The sequence below is a fragment of the Rhinolophus hipposideros genome, assembly GCF_964194185.1.
Source record: "Rhinolophus hipposideros genome assembly, chromosome: 15".
NCBI classification, from domain to species: Eukaryota; Metazoa; Chordata; class Mammalia; order Chiroptera; family Rhinolophidae; genus Rhinolophus; species Rhinolophus hipposideros.
In genome coordinates this window covers 15441810-15461722 of record NC_138061.1, presented here as the reverse complement: position 1 = coordinate 15461722, position 19913 = coordinate 15441810, and the positions used below count along the sequence as shown (strand labels likewise).

The following is a 19913-nucleotide window of genomic DNA, read 5'->3' as shown; positions in this document are numbered from 1 at the left end:
AAGTTTCAGGTAATAAACACCAGAACATATGAATTAGCTTCTTGGTCAACTCCAGGAAGACGCTCCCTGTCCCCAGTAGCTTCATTCCTCCCTGAATACAGTGACCACATAACCTATGATCCAAACCTAGGCTCTTCTGATAGTCCAAGGGGGCGTTATTAATTATGAAGGGATGGTTGCAGGCAAACGGGGGTCTAGGCATAGGGTCACCCCACCAACAAAGACGCCAGAAAGAAGCAAGGAGAAAGGTTATCTACATCGCTCTTGCCTTATGCAGCCACCTCAAGTCTACCAAGTTCTGTACCTTAGCTTTGTAAGCGGAGGACTTTCAGCAGGCATTTGAGGGGCTGTCTGTCTGTATGAGGTCTTTTCCTTCTAATTTTCAACCAACCTGCAATATAAAATGGCAAGATGTGTTCCCATGAGGCTGGGCATTGACTTTGCTCCCTCGTTTATTCCAATCGCTTCATGTCACAAGTAGCTTTTACATTAGTATCAAGCCACTGACAGCAATGCTGGCTTGTTTTGCTATATGCTTTCCTTAATACGGCTATGGCAATGAAGCTGACATCCAAGGCTGCCTCAGATGCCCATTGCCCCACGGTCCTCATCAAAGCCTTGCTTCAAGATTTCATCCGGGCTTAACTCAGAGAACCATGGTCAACCTTCTCCCCACAATGCGGTGCCTCTGGCTCCAGGAAAGGAACAGGTCCTTTCATTACCTTCTTTTTCCTCGGTCAGAACACATGAACTAGAGGCTAAGACAGAAATGGCCCAGAGAGGCAGTTGTCGGAAGCCATAGAAATCCCCAGGCCTTGCCTAGGCAGAACTTCCTGGTCACAAAACCCAAAGCCCGCGCGCGCCAAACCCAGAGCCCGCGCGCGCCAAACCCAGAGCCTGCCCATTTCCTTGTACCTCATATGGCATCGCCCTGTCCTAGCCTATCAGCCCGCGACAAGTACCTCGCCACCCTATGACATAGCATATCCCACCCCCATCTGACATAGCTATATATATAACCCGCCATCGTAATAAAATTTTGAGGCTTGATCAGATCCCTGTCTTGCCTCCATTCTTCGCGTCTCCTGTCTCCCCCTTTTTTTTCATCCTCAACAGGTTTCTTCCCCTCGTCCCACGTTGCATTGTCCTGCCGGTCGGGACATTTTGGCGCCCAACGTGGGGCCCGAGGTACGAAGATTCTATGAGGACACCTACTCTGGAAACCGCCGCGGCCCCCCCCCCTCCCTGAGCCTCCACGGGCTGGCTTCTTTCGAGCCCACGCAGTTTTCACTCGTGGGACAAGACTCGAGGGCCTCCCCGGCGCGAGTGTGGCTTGTTTCGAGCCCGTAAGGGACAAGACTCGACAGCCCCCTCGGCAGTAAAAAGGCTCGTTTGGAGTTCACGAGGTATTCACCCGTAAGAAAAGACTCCAAGTTTGCCCGACGTTGGAGTAGCCGCCCAGCGAAGGACGAGAGATTGGTGAGTAGGTGATTGACATGGGACAGGAGTTGAGTTCACATGAACTCTTCCTTAAGGGTATTAAGGAATCTCTCAAGATGCGGAGAGTTAAGGCTAGAAAAAAAGATTTACGTGAGTTTTTCAGTTTTGTCTCTGATATCTGCCCCTGGTTCCCCCAAGAAGGAACGATTGATCAAAAATATTGGAAGAGAGTTGGAGACTGTTTTAATGATTACTATCGGGTTTTTGGACCCAACAAGGTCCCTGTATCGGCATTCTCATATTGGAATCTGATTAATGATATCCTAAAAATACATTCCTCAGACCCAGATGTTAGAGAGATCTTACAGACAGGGGAAACAGTCCTAAAAGAGAGTTCCCGCCCCCCTTCTGTCTGCCAATCTGTTTCAATAGACATGCCAGAGGAACCTAAAAAACAAACTGATAATCAGGAAGCCTCTGCCTTAGAGAATCACCCATTAAAAGACCCCCCTAAAATCTACCCTTCCCTTTTGGCCTTTAATAATCAGGACCAGCTCTCCCCAAGAGACCAGATAGATTTAGAGGAACAAGCTGCCCGCTATAATAAAAAAGAAGATCCCTGGGGCCTTGCCGCGCCAACCTTGCGCGCCCCTTCACAAAAAATACATACCCCTCCCCCTTATGTCCCCCCTCAGGAACTCCCAACATTCTATAACCCAGTCTTAAACCCAAACCCACCCCTATTCCCTCAAGACACCCTAGTTCAAAACACCCCATCCTTAACCGATCCCATTAGGCAGGCAAAAATATCTTTAACCCAAGAAATTTCTTCTCTTAGAGAGACACTCCAACAAAAACGCGAACATATGCAACTCCTAAAGGAGCTGCATGCCCTTGAAAAAGAACTTAAAACCTTAATGCCTAACCAAAACCCTGAAAAACCTCAAAAAGGCCCAATACTTAATAAAAAGACCCTAATGACCTTTCCAGTTACCCGCAGCCAAAACCGTGGCCCACCCTCTCAAGAGGATACAATGGAAGAGACTGACAATGAACCCCCCGACTCTCATAATCCCCCCTCGGCCGATGAGGCCTCTGACACAGAAGACCCAGAAGATAACACTCCCAACTCCAATGATCCCACTGGCCAAAAATATCACCGGCTAGGCATCAAACATATTAAAGATTTAAAAGGTGCAGTAAGCTCTTATGGCCCGACAGCGCCCTACACCTTGGCAATTCTTGAAGGTCTCAGTGACCGTTGGCTCACACCCAATGATTGGTTTAAATTAGCTCGTGCCACCCTTTCTGGGGGGGACCACGTCCTCTGGCACACAGAGTTTAAAGAAAACTGCCGAGAGATAGCACAGCGCAATAGTGAAAATAGAACAACAAGATCATGGACTCGGGATAAATTACTAGGAGAAAAACCCTATCATACCAATGAAATCCAGGCAACTTTTCCCCCGGGGCTGTTAGCTCAAATTCAGAACGCTGGTCTCAAGGCGTGGCGCCGCCTACCTCCAAGAGGCTCCGCTACCACCTCCCTGGCAAAGATTCGTCAGGGCCCCGAGGAGCCATATTGTGAGTTTATCAGCAGACTCACCGACGCCGCCGAACGGTTGGTCGGAGAAGGCGAGAACGACAGCGCCTTTGTTAAACATTTAGCCTATGAAAATGCTAACCCCACTTGCCAGGCAACCATTCGCCCCCACCGTGGAGGCAACCTTGCTGACTACATTAAACTATGCTCAGGGGTTGGAGCCTCCCATACCTTGGGACTCGCTATCGGAGCCGCCCTCCGAGACTTTGCCTCAAACAAGCCTCCTAATCAACAATCTAGGTTATGTTTCTCCTGTAAACAACCTGGACACTTTAGTCGAGATTGCCCAATAAAAAATAGAGGTCCACAACCCCAAAATTCATCACAGCCCCCACCGACACCCTCCAGACCAATGCCTTCCACCGTGTGCCCAAGATGTCGACGGGGCAAACATTGGGCCTCTGATTGTTATTCTAAAACAGATATTGAAGGTATCCCCCTTTCCAGGAAACCGGGAAACCCCAGTCGGGGCCAGCCCCTGGCCCCTCCATCGGGACACAACCTAGGGGCTGTCAGGTTTGTTCCCCAACAACCAAGTCCTCAGATCCTCCCAGCTCAAGTGTCGGTTCCCTCCACCGGGCTACCCCCGGAAGCGCAGGACTGGACCTCTGTGCCGCCGCCGACTCGATACTAACCCCAGACCAAGGGGTCCAACTCGTTCCCACCACCACGACGGGACCTATGCCCCCGGAAACATTTGGACTTATATTGGGACGGGGCAGCTCTTCCCTCGCCGGCCTGAATATAATCCCAGGAGTCATAGATAATGATTATACAGGACTCATACAACTCTTAGCCTCGGCCCCTCTGGGCCCTGTATCCATAGTAAAAGGCCAAAGGATAGCACAGCTTGTGCTTCTCCCATTAGACACCTCTAATAAACAATATCTGACACCAAAGAGACGGGAGTCCGCCTTCGGCTCCTCAGATGCCTATTGGATACAACAGGTCACTTTAGAGAGGCCACTTTTAACCCTGTACTTAGATGGAAAAAAATTTCAAGGTTTAATAGACACGGGAGCGGACGCAACAGTCATCTCAGATAGATACTGGCCTTCAACATGGCCCTCTAAAGCCTCATATACCCATCTACAGGGCATAGGACAATCAGCCAATCCCAGACAAAGCTCTAAAATACTCTCATGGGAAGACGAAGAGGGCAATACTGGTAAGGTCCAGCCATATATTATTTCTGGAATTCCCATTAATCTGTGGGGCCGTGATATCCTATCACAACTCAAACTTATCATGTGCAGCCCCAACGAAATAGTTACTCAACAGATGCTTAACCAAGGCTATCTCCCTGGACAGGGACTGGGAAAAGCTGGTCAAGGGATAAAAAATCCCCTCTCTATAAAGCCCAACCCTAACCGACAAGGATTAGGCAGTCAGGATTTTTCCTAGCGGCCATTGATCCTCCTGCACCCCATGCGGAGAAGATAAAATGGAAAGATAATTCCCCCGTTTGGGTGGACCAATGGCCACTACCTGAGGAAAAGTTGTCCGCAGCTTCTCGGTTAGTGCAGGAACAATTAGCGGCAGGACATATAGAACCAACTACTTCGCCATGGAATACACCCATTTTTGTTATTAAAAAGAAGTCTGGGTCTTGGCGCCTCCTTCAGGATCTCAGAGAAATTAATAAAACCATGTTCTCCATGGGAGCCCTCCAACCAGGCCTCCCTTCCCCGACAGCTATCCCAGCTAACTATCACAAGATTATTATAGACCTTAAAGATTGTTTCTTTACCATTCCTTTACACCCCCTGGACAGAGAGCGTTTCGCATTTAGCCTGCCTGTAACCAACTTCAAGGGTCCTATGCAGCGCTTTCAGTGGAAAGTCCTCCCACAAGGCATGGCCAATAGTCCCACCCTATGCCAAAAATTTGTGGCACAAGCTGTGGATCCTGTTAGAACACAATGGCCCACTATTTATATTATTCATTATATGGACGATATCCTTCTAGCAGGAAAGACCACCACAGAGGTACTCCAATGCTGCCAACACTTAACTCACAATCTTACCACTTATGGACTCCAACTTGCCCCCAATAAGATCCAGCTCAAAGACCCCTACTACTATCTGGGATTTGAGCTACATAATCAGTCCATAACCACCCAAAAAGTCCAACTTAAAACTAGTCATTTATACACTTTACATGACTTTCAAAAATTTTTGGGAGATATTAACTGGCTTCGACCATACTTAAGGCTCACTACAGGAGACCTCAAGCCCCTCTTTGATATTCTTCAGGGAGACTCAGACCCTCTCTCCCCTCGAGAGCTGTCGCCTGAGGCAAAGGGCTCTCTTCAATTACTAGAAAAGGCAATTCAACAACAACAAGTCACCTTTCTATCATACAAACAGCCCTTCTCCCTCATTATTTGTGCAACCCCTCATACACCTACTGGGGTCTTATGGCAAGATAATCCCCTCTTCTGGGTTCATTTACCCTCCTCCCCGTCTAAGGTCCTAGTCACATACCCATCCCTGGTAGTCAAACTTATTAAGATAGGAAGAGAAAAAAGCCGACAACACTTTGGCAGGGACCCTGATCAGCTCATTCTCCCCTACACTAAAGAACAGCTTAATTGGCTAACCCAAAATAACGATGACTGGATCATTTCCCTTACATCATTTCAGGGCAAGATAGATAATCATTATCCCCCTAATAAACTCCTACAGTTCTCCAGACTACATCCCTTTGTTTTTCCAAAGATAACAGCCACTAAACCATTACAAAATGCCGCCTTGGTTTTCACGGATGGGTCTTCTTCTGGCGTAGCAACATATGTCATTAACTCACAAAGATTTCAGGTGCAGTCTCCATTTCAGTCTGCCCAACTTGTTAAACTTTATGCCGTTATAAAAGTGTTTAAAAAACTACAGGAGTCACCCTTTAACTTGTACACTGATAGTGCCTATATCGCCCTGTCTGTGCCCCAACTAGAAACAGTGCCATATATCAAGCCCTCTACCAGCGCTGCCAAACTTTTTCAACAACTACAACATCTCATACTACAAAGACAGACCCCATTTTTCCTTAGTCATCTTCGGGCTCATACTGACCTCCCTGGACCCCTTTCACAGGGCAATGCTATAGCAGACAATCATACCCGCTTAGTATGTCCCTTAACCTTAGATCCTATAACGCGAGCCACCCAATTCCACAACTTACATCATGTCAATGCCCACACACTTCGCTTGTTATTCAAAATTACCCGAGATCAGGCTAGACACATTGTTAAAAGTTGCTCAGGGTGCATAACCTTTCTGCCTCTTCCTCACCTAGGAGTTAACCCAAGGGGCTTACTCCCTGGACAAATCTGGCAGATGGACATTACACATATTCCTAAATTCGGCCATTTAAAGTATGTACACGTAACTATAGATACCTTCAGCGGCTTCATGGTTGCCACCCTTCATGGGGGCGAGGCTACAAAAAACATCATAGCCCATACCCTCCAATGCCTTACCACACTAGGAAAACCTCAAACTATAAAAACAGACAATGGACCAGGGTATACCTCCCAGGCATTTCAAGCCTTTTGTGCTCAATTCCAAATCAAACACGTCACTGGCATCCCTTACAATCCCCAAGGCCAGGGCATTGTAGAGCGAGCCCACCAGACACTCAAAAACACCATCAACAAGTTAAAAACCACCACTGCCTATCCGACCAAAGGATCTCCTCGTAATGTTCTCAGCCATGCATTGTTTACCCTTAATTTCCTACAACTTGACGCTCAGAGAAAATCGGCTGCCGATCGCTTCTGGCACCAAGAAACAAAAAATCAATATGCTACAGTTATGTGGAAAGATCCATTAACCTCCAAATGGAACGGCCCCGATCCAGTCCTCATTTGGGGACGTGGGTCAGCCTGCATTTATGATTCTCAGGAAGGCGGCGCGCGATGGCTGCCAGAGCGTCTCGTTAAGCCTGTCAACACCCCAAATCCAAATAACACATAAAGACTCCAGGGATATCTTCCCTGAGAAAATCTCTCTCTCTTTTCACAGGACATAAAGTTCTTCATGGAGTCCTTCACTTTGACACTCTTCACATTCCTCATCATCCCCGTTTACGGAGGGTTTGGGCCCCCCGTAAGCCGCGAGCAGCTATACAGACAGCTCTATGGCAACCCATGTGACTGCCCGGGAGGCACAGTGCCCAGTGGATACCTCCGTGCCCACACCGAGGAGCCAGCCCCACAAGGACAGGTAGATTTAGCATACTTAGCATCCACTGATTGCGGTAATAAAGTAGCCTACCTCGCCTATAATCCTAATATAAAGGGGGGATTCGGACTAGGAATAGATGAAACACAATGGACCTGTACCAATAAGCCCCGCATTATTCCCCCCATTGCAGGACTACCACCGCCCTGCCCCAGCGAATGCAGCTATTTTGATCAAATGCATTCTTCCTGCTACACAACCACCCAAATTTGTACTGGCTCAGACAACCAAACTTATCTCACAGCCATGTTATTGAGACGTAGGTCCGCCACATTCGGAGGCGATTGGGACTCCACCTCCCTCTCTGACAATAACAAATATAGTCAGGCGGGCTGCAGTGGTACAATTGGAAATAAAGTCTGTTGGCCAACTAAAATGCCTGTCCACATTTCAGATGGCGGAGGGCCAAATGACATATTAAAAGAGACTCTTGTCACTGAGCACATTCAAAAAATACTCCACCACCTATTCCCCCCTTTAACTTACCACCCCTTGGCTCTCCCAAAATCCCGGGATATGGATTTAGACACACAAACCAACAACATTCTCGAATCCACCTTCTGGGCCTTAAATCATTCCAACCCTTCTCTTGCCCAGGACTGCTGGCTTTGCATGACTATGGGAACTCCCATACCTACTGCAATCCCCTCCAATATCACAGTAAACACACAAATCTCTAACTGTTCCCGTCTCTCCCTTCCTCTTAGAGTTCAACCTGTAGGATTTAATACCTCCCCCTGCTATCAGGGACAATTTCAAAACAACACTTTTGATGTAGATCTAGGGTTTGTCACTTTTACTAACTGTTCTGACATCATTCAAGTTAACGGAACCTTGTGTTCTAGCCCTGGACAAGTTTTCATATGTGGGAACAGCCTCGCTTACACCACGTTACCCACCAACTGGACTGGACTTTGTGTCTCAGCTAGTCTCCTCCCTGATATCTCTATTATCCCAGGAGACACACCTGTCCCTCTCCCCAGCCTAGAATTTGCCACCGGGCGCCACAAGCGTGCTATTACAGTCATTCCCTTACTCGTAGGGCTAGGAATTACTGCTGGAATAGCCTCGGGTACCGCGGGAGTAGGTGTTGCAGTCCAGTCCTACAATAAACTATCACGCCAGCTGATAGATGATGTCCAAACACTTTCTGGGACCATCAATGATCTCCAAGATCAGATTGACTCTTTAGCTGAAGTAGTCTTACAAAACCGTCGAGGCCTAGATCTTCTCACTGCAGAACAGGGAGGTATCTGCTTAGCTTTACAGGAACGCTGCTGCTTCTATGCTAACAAGTCTGGGATCGTCCGAGACAAGATCAAAAAACTACAAGAGGACCTAGTAAAAAGACGCAAAGAACTCTTCGAAAACCCACTCTGGACGGGTCTCAACGGACTTCTCCCCTACCTGCTCCCCACCCTTGGCCCCCTCCTATGCATCCTTCTCTTAATAGCCTTCGGGCCATGGGCTTTTAGGCGCATTACTGACCTCATTAAAAACCAAATCGATGCTGTTTTGGCCAAACCAATCCAAATCCATTATCAGCGGCTAGCAACAGGGGACGGCCTCGAAGAAGGCTATCTTGGCTTCCTCCCCACGGGGACGACATAATACTAAGGGTATGTCTACTCCCCCCACGAGTTGGGGAGGGGTATGGGCACCGAGGTGAGTGCAAAGCAAAGCATTTGCAAGGAAAGGGCTCGACTCACAACGGTCGGCTCCCTTTAACTTTCCTGAGAACATACCTGGTTTGCATAGAGGTTGGTATCAAAAAATCTCTACCTCTCCTCCACAAAAGATACCCAAAACCATCCAATAACGAGCTCCGCTCGTTGGAGGAACCAGGCCTCTGTTCCCTCACTCGGTCAAGGCCCACCTCCTTAAAACAAACAAAAAGGGAGGAGATGTCGGAAGCCATAGAAATCCCCAGGCCTTGCCTAGGCAGAACTTCCTGGTCACAAAACCCAAAGCCCGCGCGCGCCAAACCCAGAGCCCGCGCGCGCCAAACCCAGAGCCTGCCCATTTCCTTGTACCTCATATGGCATCGCCCTGTCCTAGCCTATCAGCCCGCGACAAGTACCTCGCCACCCTATGACATAGCATATCCCACCCCCATCTGACATAGCTATATATATAACCCGCCATCGTAATAAAATTTTGAGGCTTGATCAGATCCCTGTCTTGCCTCCATTCTTCGCGTCTCCTGTCTCCCCCTTTTTTTTCATCCTCAACAGGTTTCTTCCCCTCGTCCCACGTTGCATTGTCCTGCCGGTCGGGACAGGCAGTTTATACGATCCATAGTTTGTTGTCCCAACATGTGAAAATTGGATGTTTTCATACAAAAATTATTTCAGACAAAAATTGACATTTTTGTTTTTCAATCAGAGGATCCGACACTTGTGCATAAAGGCCTGCCCGTGCGTAAAGGAAGGGAGGCAAGGAAGAATTGGAGAACGGAGTCATGAAGGACAGAAGAGGAGCCAGGTCGGCTGTGGGAACTAAAGGTGCTGCAGCAGCATCTCCAGTGAGGCCAGGCTGTGGTGCAGACATCACGGAAGTTGTGGCCAAGTTACGAAAATATCTGGGTTTTTTTTTCAAACAAGTACGTTAGAATTTTACTAGATGTACATGTAGAAGACAGACTGCAAGTCTTAAAAAAGGGAATGAATAGGACTAAAATTAGGGAGTACAGGACTAAGCATTAAGAGATTAGGCTTCAAAAGCAATACCCACTTAAAGAGAGTGTCTATAAAAGTTTGAATTTTGCTGTGGTGAGGTTAGGTCATGTGTGGGGGCAGCAAGAGAGCTGCTCAAGCAAAAGAAAGGATGAATGGCATGGTCATGGCAACAACATCCCAGAGATCAGAGCGGTTAGAGCAGAGAACCAATGGGACGGTCTTGGGTGCCAGGTTCACAGCCAGTTCGTGCACACAAAAGGCACGGACGGCATCGCCAGGCACGTGTTTACCACCCTTTCCAGAGAGCACGCCCTTGCGAGAAAGCTGCACTGGGACGCTTTTGCAGGACACAAAAAATAGTGCTCTCATCATATACTTGTCTTACTGCTCAACAAAGTAAACGAATATTTCTTGAGCAATTATTATGAACTAGTAGGAAAAACCCAACACTTCAGTACATACTTTTATAAACTTAAATATATAAAAATATGACAGAAGCTCCAAGTTTGAAGGGGCCCAAAGAATATGACTAACGTTAATATTTACTAAGAACAATAGCTAAGATAGAGATATCTACATCTCCAAATGTTTGAACAAAGTTGAAGAGCTCTGAGTCAATAATAAAATCATGCACTGCAGGTTCATAAATTTAGGTAAGACTATTTCTTATATGCATTTTAATAATGTTCTATGGAAAGTCAAGCACGCACAATTATTTGTGTAATGAATTATGTAGGGAACTTTTAACTACAAATGCAAGACATCAAAAAACATATTCATTTTTTGGTTTATTAAAACAAAACTACACTTCTGTGCTTCTTACAATACATTAACAGGCATAAAAATCAATCAATGTTTCCAAAGAAGTGTCACTCACAAAATCACACAGTGTTATTTCACAGTACTTTATACTAATTCTTCTTACAACAATTTAATGTTTCTTTGTACAACGGGCAAATAGTTTAACACCTTCCATCAAGACATTTCAGAGGTTTAGGTGTTTCGAAATCAAATCACAAGTCTCTTTCAAATGCAATCATTAGTTTGTATTAAACTAAAATGCCAAATGCCAAGTCTCAAGTTTCCAAAAAAAGTGTTTTAAAAAACAGACTTACATCCCAGTTAAGTCTTAACAATCTTCAATGATCAGTCCTGTCATTTCTAAACACTAGAACTATCTGTGGATAAAAATCTACATTCAATTGTGCAAACTTTTTCTTCTAGATTGGAATTAAAATCTTAATTATTTACCCCAGTTAATCTTTGTGTTAATTTTGCTACTTTAAGTGAAAAACCCAGGATCGTTGACAGCTGACCTTTCCATCAATGGAAAGAGCTCTGACCACCTATATTACAGTTTTCTGTGCTTAATGTCTCCTGGGGAGAAAATATACATCCATTGAATATAACATTTGATTGTATAAAATGCATACAAATTTTGCCTCAATGCCATCTGTTATTGTTTTGTTCCCTTAAAGAACTACCTAGTGTTTCCCAAAATGTACTTTATGGGATACTACTATGAGAGGTTCATAGATGTCCCAAAGGGGAAAAGGTCCCCGGGTCACATGTTTGGAAATGCTGGGTTAAACGACCTTAGTACTGAATCCTTACTGACCTAAAGTGCACTGTGAGTTTCTAGGAAAGAGGATCCACGTCCAAATTTACTTCGCCAGCAAGTAAAGTACAAAACACCTATGAACATCTCACAGAGCACTCCGATTACTTGGAGAACTATGGGAAATGCTTTTCCCCTTCGAGTGACTGGAAATCCCGCCTCGGAGCTTACATTTATTGCAATCCCTCAAGTATTTTCTCCACTCACGCCCATGACTTCAAGAGCCTTAAGAGCTGAGAAGGAAGACTCACAGTACTTTCTCCATTACTAGTTCTACACATTTCACACTAGGTCTTTTTCCCCTTTGTTTTTCTTAAAATTTAAAAGAGCGAAAATCCCTTCCCCTCTTCTGAATCACTTCGGACATTCTCATTTTGAAAGTGTGCAGTTTCATATTGCTTATTATTGGGTTTTTTGTTTGTTTGTTTAACTTGATTCACAGTCTCTCCCTGGAGGGCATGCACTTCAGTTTTAGAGAAATGCAATAGAGTAAACTGTAATAAATTATTTACAAGCACCTAGTTTGTTTAATCTTACATGGAAGCCATTCGCTTTTGGAAAACAATGAGAATAAATCTTTAAGTAAAACAGTGCTATCTGGAAGCTTTATTGTGATGACGTATGTTGTTTTCAGCAACGAGGCACTAAAGAAAGAGTTATGTTAGAATGAACTCCAGGGTCAGCTTGTCCGGATGAGCATAACTTTGGTTGAGATTTTCCTTCCTTAAAAAAGGTTTTCAAAGCACCAGATAATTACAAAAAGCATGCATATTTATTCTCACAGTGAGTTAAGTGGCGAGAGAGCTCATGAACCATACATTGCATTCCTCAAAGCATCTGATTAGATTTCTAGCAAACAAACCAACGGAAAGGAAAATAAAGCCAGCGCAGCCACTGCTCCCTGCTCAGGCTGGCAAAGCAGCAGCTCAGCAGAAGTCGTGAGCCGGGCGGCAGTCCCCACTAGGACGGCAGCTCCACCTTCACGTTCCAGATCACTACACAGAGCCGGAGTAATCCTTGACCTTTCATTTAGAGGATGCACAAAAGAGACTGGTGAAATGTTTGCTGGCCTAGATAAGGAACGACAAGGGGGAAAATGAGCCTCCCAAACAGAGCTGCAGCCAGAAGAAGCAAAGTTCTTCCACCCGAGTTAGTAAAAAGAACCGCTCCAAGGTGAGGGTCCCACTGAACCTCGGAGCCACTCCAACACAGACAATGGCTTAATGGTGCCTGAGTTCCTGGGAAGAGAGAATGTATTTCCAATGGGGAAGTTGAGGAGTGGGAAACCACCACTGCATAGCATCTCTGCTCTGAGTTTCCAACGAGATGTTTCATAGCTTCTTACAATGTAAAATATCAATCAGTAGCCTTCCCTCTCCGAACACACAGAGTAGTCATGAGATACTATTAGTGTTTAAAATCCGAGCTTATGAAAGTACAAACTTAATTCTCAGTACTTGTATATTAAATTCAGGGATTATTGCAATATTCATCAGGAAAAATTCCTCATTCCATAATATCATGGAGAGAAGGAACAATGAGCTGTTAGAAAAATGTTTTAATATTACATGATCTGTAAGAAATCACAATTATCACAATTAACTAACACGTATGCTCCCTGCTCACAAAAAGGCACCTACCCATTATGGACAGACAAGTTTTCATAATTATTTGCTGCTACATAGCATCAGGGTTTAGGCATATCACCCATGAAATTTGTAAAGAACCATGTTTTTCCCTCAAAGCTAAATATCCATAAATGCCTCCGACCATTTACCAGTCAGTAGGGCCACCACAGGTATTGCACAGGTTGTACACTGCACAACTCAAGTGGGTACCAGTCACCTGGACTAGGTGCAGTGCACAACCTGGATGCAGTACACGACACCCTGCAGCCAGAGCACTTTCTGCTAACAGTCTAAGGCCAAGCGAACCAAGCTAGGACAGTGGCTATTTGGTTAGAGGATCTCCAAGAAACAGCTGTACCTGTGAGAGGCAGGTACCACACAAGGGGTGGGGAGAGGTACAGACATAAAACAGAAGTTGTTTTTAAGTACTTGCCGGTCATTTAAAACTCAATGGCACTTTTTTGTATGAGCAAACTGTTTCAAAGTCGGTTTTCTGGCCAAGTTTAGCTTGAGTTCTGCCAGCCAAATTTACGTCCTGGTGTTAGCTGTTTGATCCCATTATCTCTATTCCTGACCTAAACTAATGTTGTGTTTGCATGTAGCGCTTAACACGCTTTCCAAGTCAGACTTGAAAGGACAGCACAGTGATACCTGGCCGTGATGCACCAGCCCATTGTTTTGTAAAGCACTTTGGGATGAAAGGTGTTCCTTTTAAAAGTTAAAAGTTAGCTACTATTGACAAAGATAAAACTGGAAGAAAAAAAAAACAAATAAAAAAACACAGCAAATGGATGACTCAATTATTTTTAAAGGAAGCATTAACTGTTAATCAGAACACATACCAATGAATTCCCGACTGCACTAAGTACACTATACAAGATTCAGTTCCGGAATACAACTAATGACATTTCTGTGTCCTTCACAGTAATTAGTCCTTAACAGTTATACTTAAAAGGTAAATCTTTAATAAACTCAAAAATAATTGTGTGCGATTTCATTTTGTAATCTATTGATTCGGCATTGCAAATGGAGGCAGAGGTCCCCCCACAGGGTTCCTGTAGGCTGCTGTGTCACCTCAGAGTTGGGATGAACACAGATCCATGGAGGGGAGAAGGCACTTGTCTTCCAGGAGGTCACATCAGGACAGGTCTGGCCTGACCACACAACGGCACCTTCAACTCTCGAGCCTGAGGATGGCCCCCGAGGGACCCGTCCCGTGCCCTTCAGTTGCCAGACGTGCCACACGTCACCTACAGCACCACAAAACTCAGAATATATTCTAGGAGTTTTTGCCGGTTGCACTGAGGTAGGAAAGTGCTGCTGAGCTCTAAAACAGACACTCGCTTTTGTTTGGTCTCTTTGAAAACCTAGAGAGAAAGTTTAGATTAAATTAAATACAAAGCAGAAAAAAAGGGACATTTCTGTCTCCAACCCTGACCTGTGTCCTAGACCCCAAGAAGCAGTAAGGCATATAAAACCATAGCGTGGCTTTAAGTGCATATCCATGTGGGAGTCTGAGTGCAGCGTGGTGGAGAAATTATGGGTGCAGGTGTGGGGTTTCTCAGGGTGGACTTCAACCAGTAAACTACACATTAAAATTTATGTTAGTATAAAGTTACAAATAGTCCAGTAAAAAGACCACTAGTACCTCCTTGGAAGTCATGTCCCACATGATACATGAAAGTAAAGGGTACCTGAAGACACTTCTAACAATATCGGTAAAAACACAAGAAAATAACTGAAAATCATATGGCATAATTAATATCCCTGCCAAACCGTAGCAGCAACTTGAAACACATTGACACCTATTATATATAAACAGTTTTGGAATGAAGATGAATACCAGGAAAATTCTGGAACATTCAAGTAAATCTATTCAGATGGGCCTCACCTTCAACATGCCCACCCACCCCCAGAAATGTGTTCACGATTAATCCAGCAGAAACTGCTTCTCTCGAGGTCCACCCCAACACAAAGGTGGCTCAGGTAGACTAGATCTAAACAGAAAGAGAACAGAAGTGAACGTTTATACCACAAGTAGTAGACACTTACCCCAATATCCTTAAACATTTTCACAGCATTCTTCACAAGGCAGTACGTGGCACTCTCAGCTGCAGAGAAAGAATAAGACCCTGTCAAGAGTTTAGACCTAGCAAAGCCCCAATATCCCCAGTAAGGGAGTGTGGACACTGAGAAGAGAATTAGAGCACGTCAGCAGACTGGGGTCGAGCTCAATTTCTGGTGACCCATGAGGTGTGAAATGATTTGCTGTTTCTTTAAACCTACTTTGTTATCTTTTATGAAAACAGAAAAAAAAAGGAAGAGTAGACAGGGATAAGGAGAGAGATAGAAAGGGGGTTGGGGGGAGAGAGAGGGGACAATACTTAAAACATCCATCTTGAAGGGTTTTCGTGAGAATCAAATGGCAGCGTGTGTAAAAAATTCTTTTAAACCACAGAGTGAAGCACACAAGATTTCTACAGCAGTGGAAGCAGAAAGAGCACAAGTCTAGAGGCCAGAAAAGAAGAGTTCTAAACCCAGGTTTGTCCAATAACTAGCTATGTGACCTGGGACAGCTTCCTCATCTATAGAGTGAGATGACGTTACCTCTAGGCATCAATCTAGAGCAGATCTGTGTACATCTCTAGAGGGAGGTCATCTCTAGATCCCTTACGTAGGTCAAAATTATTGATTCAAAGTAGTTTCAGACCTAAATCATAACTGTATAAAATGCCACTCCCGCCCCAATCACACTCTTACGCGTAAAGAACAGATAACACCAAGTGCCAGCCAGGATGTGGACACTGACGCTGCAAGTGGGAATGGATCACTTAGGAAACACTTGGCAGTGCCTACCGAAGCCGCATGTACCATGCCTGTGACCGGGCAATTCTCTAACAGGTGTACACCCAACATGATGAGTACAGGTGTTCACCCAAAGACATATCCAAAGTGTTCACAGCAGCACTATTCATAGGAGCTCTGAACTGCAAACAACCCAAATATCCATCAACAGCAGGACAAATAAATAAAATGCGGTAAATATTTATACAATGGATGATGACCAAGCAGCAAGGATAAACAAACAGCTACATACAACGTGGATGATTCTCACAAATCATGGTAAATGAAAAAAGCCAAATATAAGAGTATTTTGCTGTATCACTCAATTTATGTAACATACAAACACAGGTAATAGTAGGAATCTACAGAGTGAGAGGTGGTCTGGATAATTTTGCAATTTTCTCCGCCCCCCGATTTTCTACAATTAGCAGATTCCTGCAACCGAAAGAGTCATAGCTTTTCAAAGAAGCCAAACTAGTGACATGACGTACCATACACTGCAACACTTCTTTCTGTCCTGCTTATTAGGTATTTGTGCAGCTTCTGCAGGTATTCCGGCTCCGGAACAGGGCCACTGAAGTTGTGGATGAAGATGGCAGCAGAGCTATAGGCCTCCAGCAAAGGGCCCAGGAGCCTCTGCAAGAAGGTGATGAACTGCTGGTGCTCCTTGGATTGGCTCACCTGGGAGAGCAAGAGCGGGAGGCAAAATCACGGAGAAGGGCCAGAAGAAACAACATGCTGACAGAGGAACTTCCTGGGGAAACAGGAACTTGAGAAGATGGCCTCCCACTGACTGTCACTACTCAGGAGCAGCCTACAGCTCTATGTGCACAGAATCTCTGTTGAAAATGACTGTTGGTTTTAAAATGCATTCTTTACTGTAATCACTGGCTTGTACAGTATTTGAGGTGTGCGTTCATCGAGCAGCTGCCTAGAAGAAACTGTCGTACTGGAATGGCATAATTAGGACATGTTGTCATCACTGAAAATAGCTGGTCCCGAGGTTAGACCCTCCAGGGTTTGAAGGCTGGCTCAAAGCACTCAAGTGTGCAAAGAAGTCACATGGCAAGTCCTTCCCAGGCCTCATTTCCTGCCACCCTACGTGGCCTTCTGCCCACAGTCCGGCAGAGTACGGAGTGATGGTGGTAGTGATGGAGAGCTTTGTGGCAGGGGCTCTCACTGTACCCACTCAAAACACACATATTCAGATAAGCCCCTGTGCACAGTGGAAAAAAAGATCACTGCCCCATCTCGAAACCAGTAATACCCAAAATAGAAACACTTCGAAATGTCATTTGGAATCTCCAGAAGCTATACCTCCTGACTCTGTGTGTGTATGTGTGTGTGTGTGTAAACTCAGCATGTTATCCCACTGCAGAGAAAATAATCCACTTAGGGCATTCAGAAAAAATGGGTCATTATTACTAACTTGTAAAATTACAAATTAGACAAAACTGATTTTTCTAAATCAGGGACATTCAAACTTTTAAAAACCCAAATTTTCCCCTGTGCTAGGATTTGTTGTAATTGAAGGCAAAGAATTCTCAATGTATGAAATTTGGGGAGGGATGGCAAGACTGAGAGCGACTCAAAAAGAGCAACCAGGCCAATGACAGCTCAATATTAATTTCTCTGCCATAGCTCGTGTGCTACTGCCTTGCTTTGGTGATGACCGAACAAAAATCCTGCCCCATTTAGGCATGAGTGCAGGTGTGGGCAAACAGGTTCGTAGCTGTGCATTCTGATGAGGGTCACACAGGGTGTCACCCAGAACACTCACCTTCCTCAAGCCTCAGACTCTTGTTTCCTGTTCTATTCATTTACACTCAAGTCTGAACAATTTAAGGTGCTAATTCAGCTCAGACAGTGTGTCATTATTCACAAGGTAGAAAGCACCACAGCTGGTTTGTGGGCGCTTCAGATATGACTACGTCACCAGAGAACCAGCTTAGCAGAACCTCATTAACCTCATCTCTGTGGCAACATAAACCTCCGCTCATCACTGTAATGTCCACCGGAATTCTTCACCAAAGTACCTTCAGGTAGCAATCTCGCTGCTCCTCACCAAAATCACTGTCTTCATCTTCTTCATCACTTCTCCAAGACAAAGGTTCAGGAAGCTTCTTGTCCCACTGCTGCTCAGCAAGACCAGGACTAATATCTTCCTGATCATCTTGCTATGCCAAGGAGATGACCAACAGTAAACAAATATGCACAGGTACACAAACCCTGCCAGCTGGACCCCAGCCAGGGCAGTTTTCTTTCCTTCCCTTCCCCACTCTTCTCTGTCTAGCCATTTACAACGTCAATCCATTTCCTTTTCCAAACTCAAAATCACTCAGGAGACAGCAGGGAAGGAAAGAAGGAAAGAAAAGGGTGAGAGGAGAAGAGCTACCAGACACATCAAATAAAAATATCTTCCCTCAACTCCCCTAAATTGATATCTGCTTTCCCAGGCCGTACCCTCTATACAAAAATCTACCAAATTTAAAACAAAATCTCTAAAGTGAGAAGTGCATGTGTGCAAGCTCCAAGCACACTGAGAGGTAAAACATCTCATCTTAGAAGGCCTACTTCCAGATGCCATGGAATTAAGTCCAGCTATGTTTTAGAGAACACCTGCTACACGAAAGGAACCTGAATATTAAACCATCCCAAAAGATGTTTACTCTCCCCACTCTGATTTTTCTCGTCTCTTCATTTGGACTTGACTATATATCAAATGTAATTATTGGTTAAAACAATTGGCAGAAAACATAAGGAAATGAAGAGCAAGAAACTAAACAAAGGCAAATAAAGGAGATCTATTCCTCTTACCTCTGCCACTATGAGAATGCCATACTGGATAAACCTTCCTACAGTTTCATGGCAAATTTGGTAAAATGTCTGGCAGGGCTGAAAAGACAAGACATTTAAAAGTCAGTGTCACTATCCTACACTTCTTTTTTAACAAACAGAAAACACGGTACACGGTAGCTACCAAATACCTCCATAATATCACCCACCTCACTCCACTGGATACGTCCTACAATTTCCTGTGCCCACCCTCTTGATAAGTATGCATAGTCATGGGCACAGCCGTAGACGAGACCTTGTTTACCTGACTGGCAGAACCACCTGCAAAGGGTACTCCTGAGCTCAGTCATACCCTCAGTGGAGCAAGGCCTCGGAAAGGCTGCCTGTCAGGCCCCACCACCTGTTTCTTTCTCTCTATAAGACAATTTCTCCGTAAAAGTTATTGTATAGTAAATATTGTACATGAACGTGGTGAATGAGGAAACACAATATTCAAATAACTCAATAAAGACCCAGGAAATGAAAAAGGGCAATCTTGGGAGCCTTATCTGCCCTATCCCCTCCCACTCTGAACCCCAAGATTCATGCAAAACAGATTCCCCAGCAGAGCCACCAACACACCATCTACAAAGAGCTCCATGGAGGAGGGCTGTGCTCACAATACATGTGCTCATAAATGTCCTGGGACACAGTCATGTAAGTGGAAGGGAATACTAGACTTGAAATATGAATTCGATTCATTGATGATTTTGAGACTAAAACATCTTTCTACTGCTTTATATGCCTTATTATAAATGTCTACAAATACTTGAATATAACATAAATGCTCATTAGTACTGCTGGACCTTAGTTTCCCTGTTTATAAAGTGAGAAAGGTTGAGCAGATGATTTTTAAGACCATTTCTGACCCTTATCTTCTGTGGTTCTATCATCCATGAGTGGGCGTGTCAGTAATTTACAAACTTCTGACCCAGTGACTTATGTGCCATAAGAGTTCCATAACCTTGGATCTGACTCAAGGAGAACATTGAGCAATCTGTCCTAGAACACCTCTCAGTTGCATGA

The 19913-nt window shown here is 44.8% G+C and overlaps 1 protein-coding gene across 4 annotated transcripts in view; it reads right to left on the bottom strand.

Annotated features, from left to right (window-relative positions):
* Positions 1–10737: 10737 nt before the first annotated feature.
* Positions 10738–19913, bottom strand: part of GPAM (glycerol-3-phosphate acyltransferase, mitochondrial) — a 33390-nt gene continuing 24214 nt past the window's right edge. For all 4 annotated transcript variants that reach the window (XM_081075385.1, XM_081075387.1, XM_081075388.1 and 1 more), the window contains 5 exons: positions 18870–18947; positions 18089–18229; positions 16544–16733; positions 15261–15319; positions 10738–14575 (listed from right to left, as the gene is read on the bottom strand). In XM_081075385.1, coding sequence (XP_080931511.1) covers positions 14459–14575; positions 15261–15319; positions 16544–16733; positions 18089–18229; positions 18870–18947 — 585 coding nt within the window. In that variant the 3' untranslated portion in view covers positions 10738–14458. The remainder of the gene's footprint in view (positions 14576–15260; positions 15320–16543; positions 16734–18088; positions 18230–18869; positions 18948–19913) is intronic.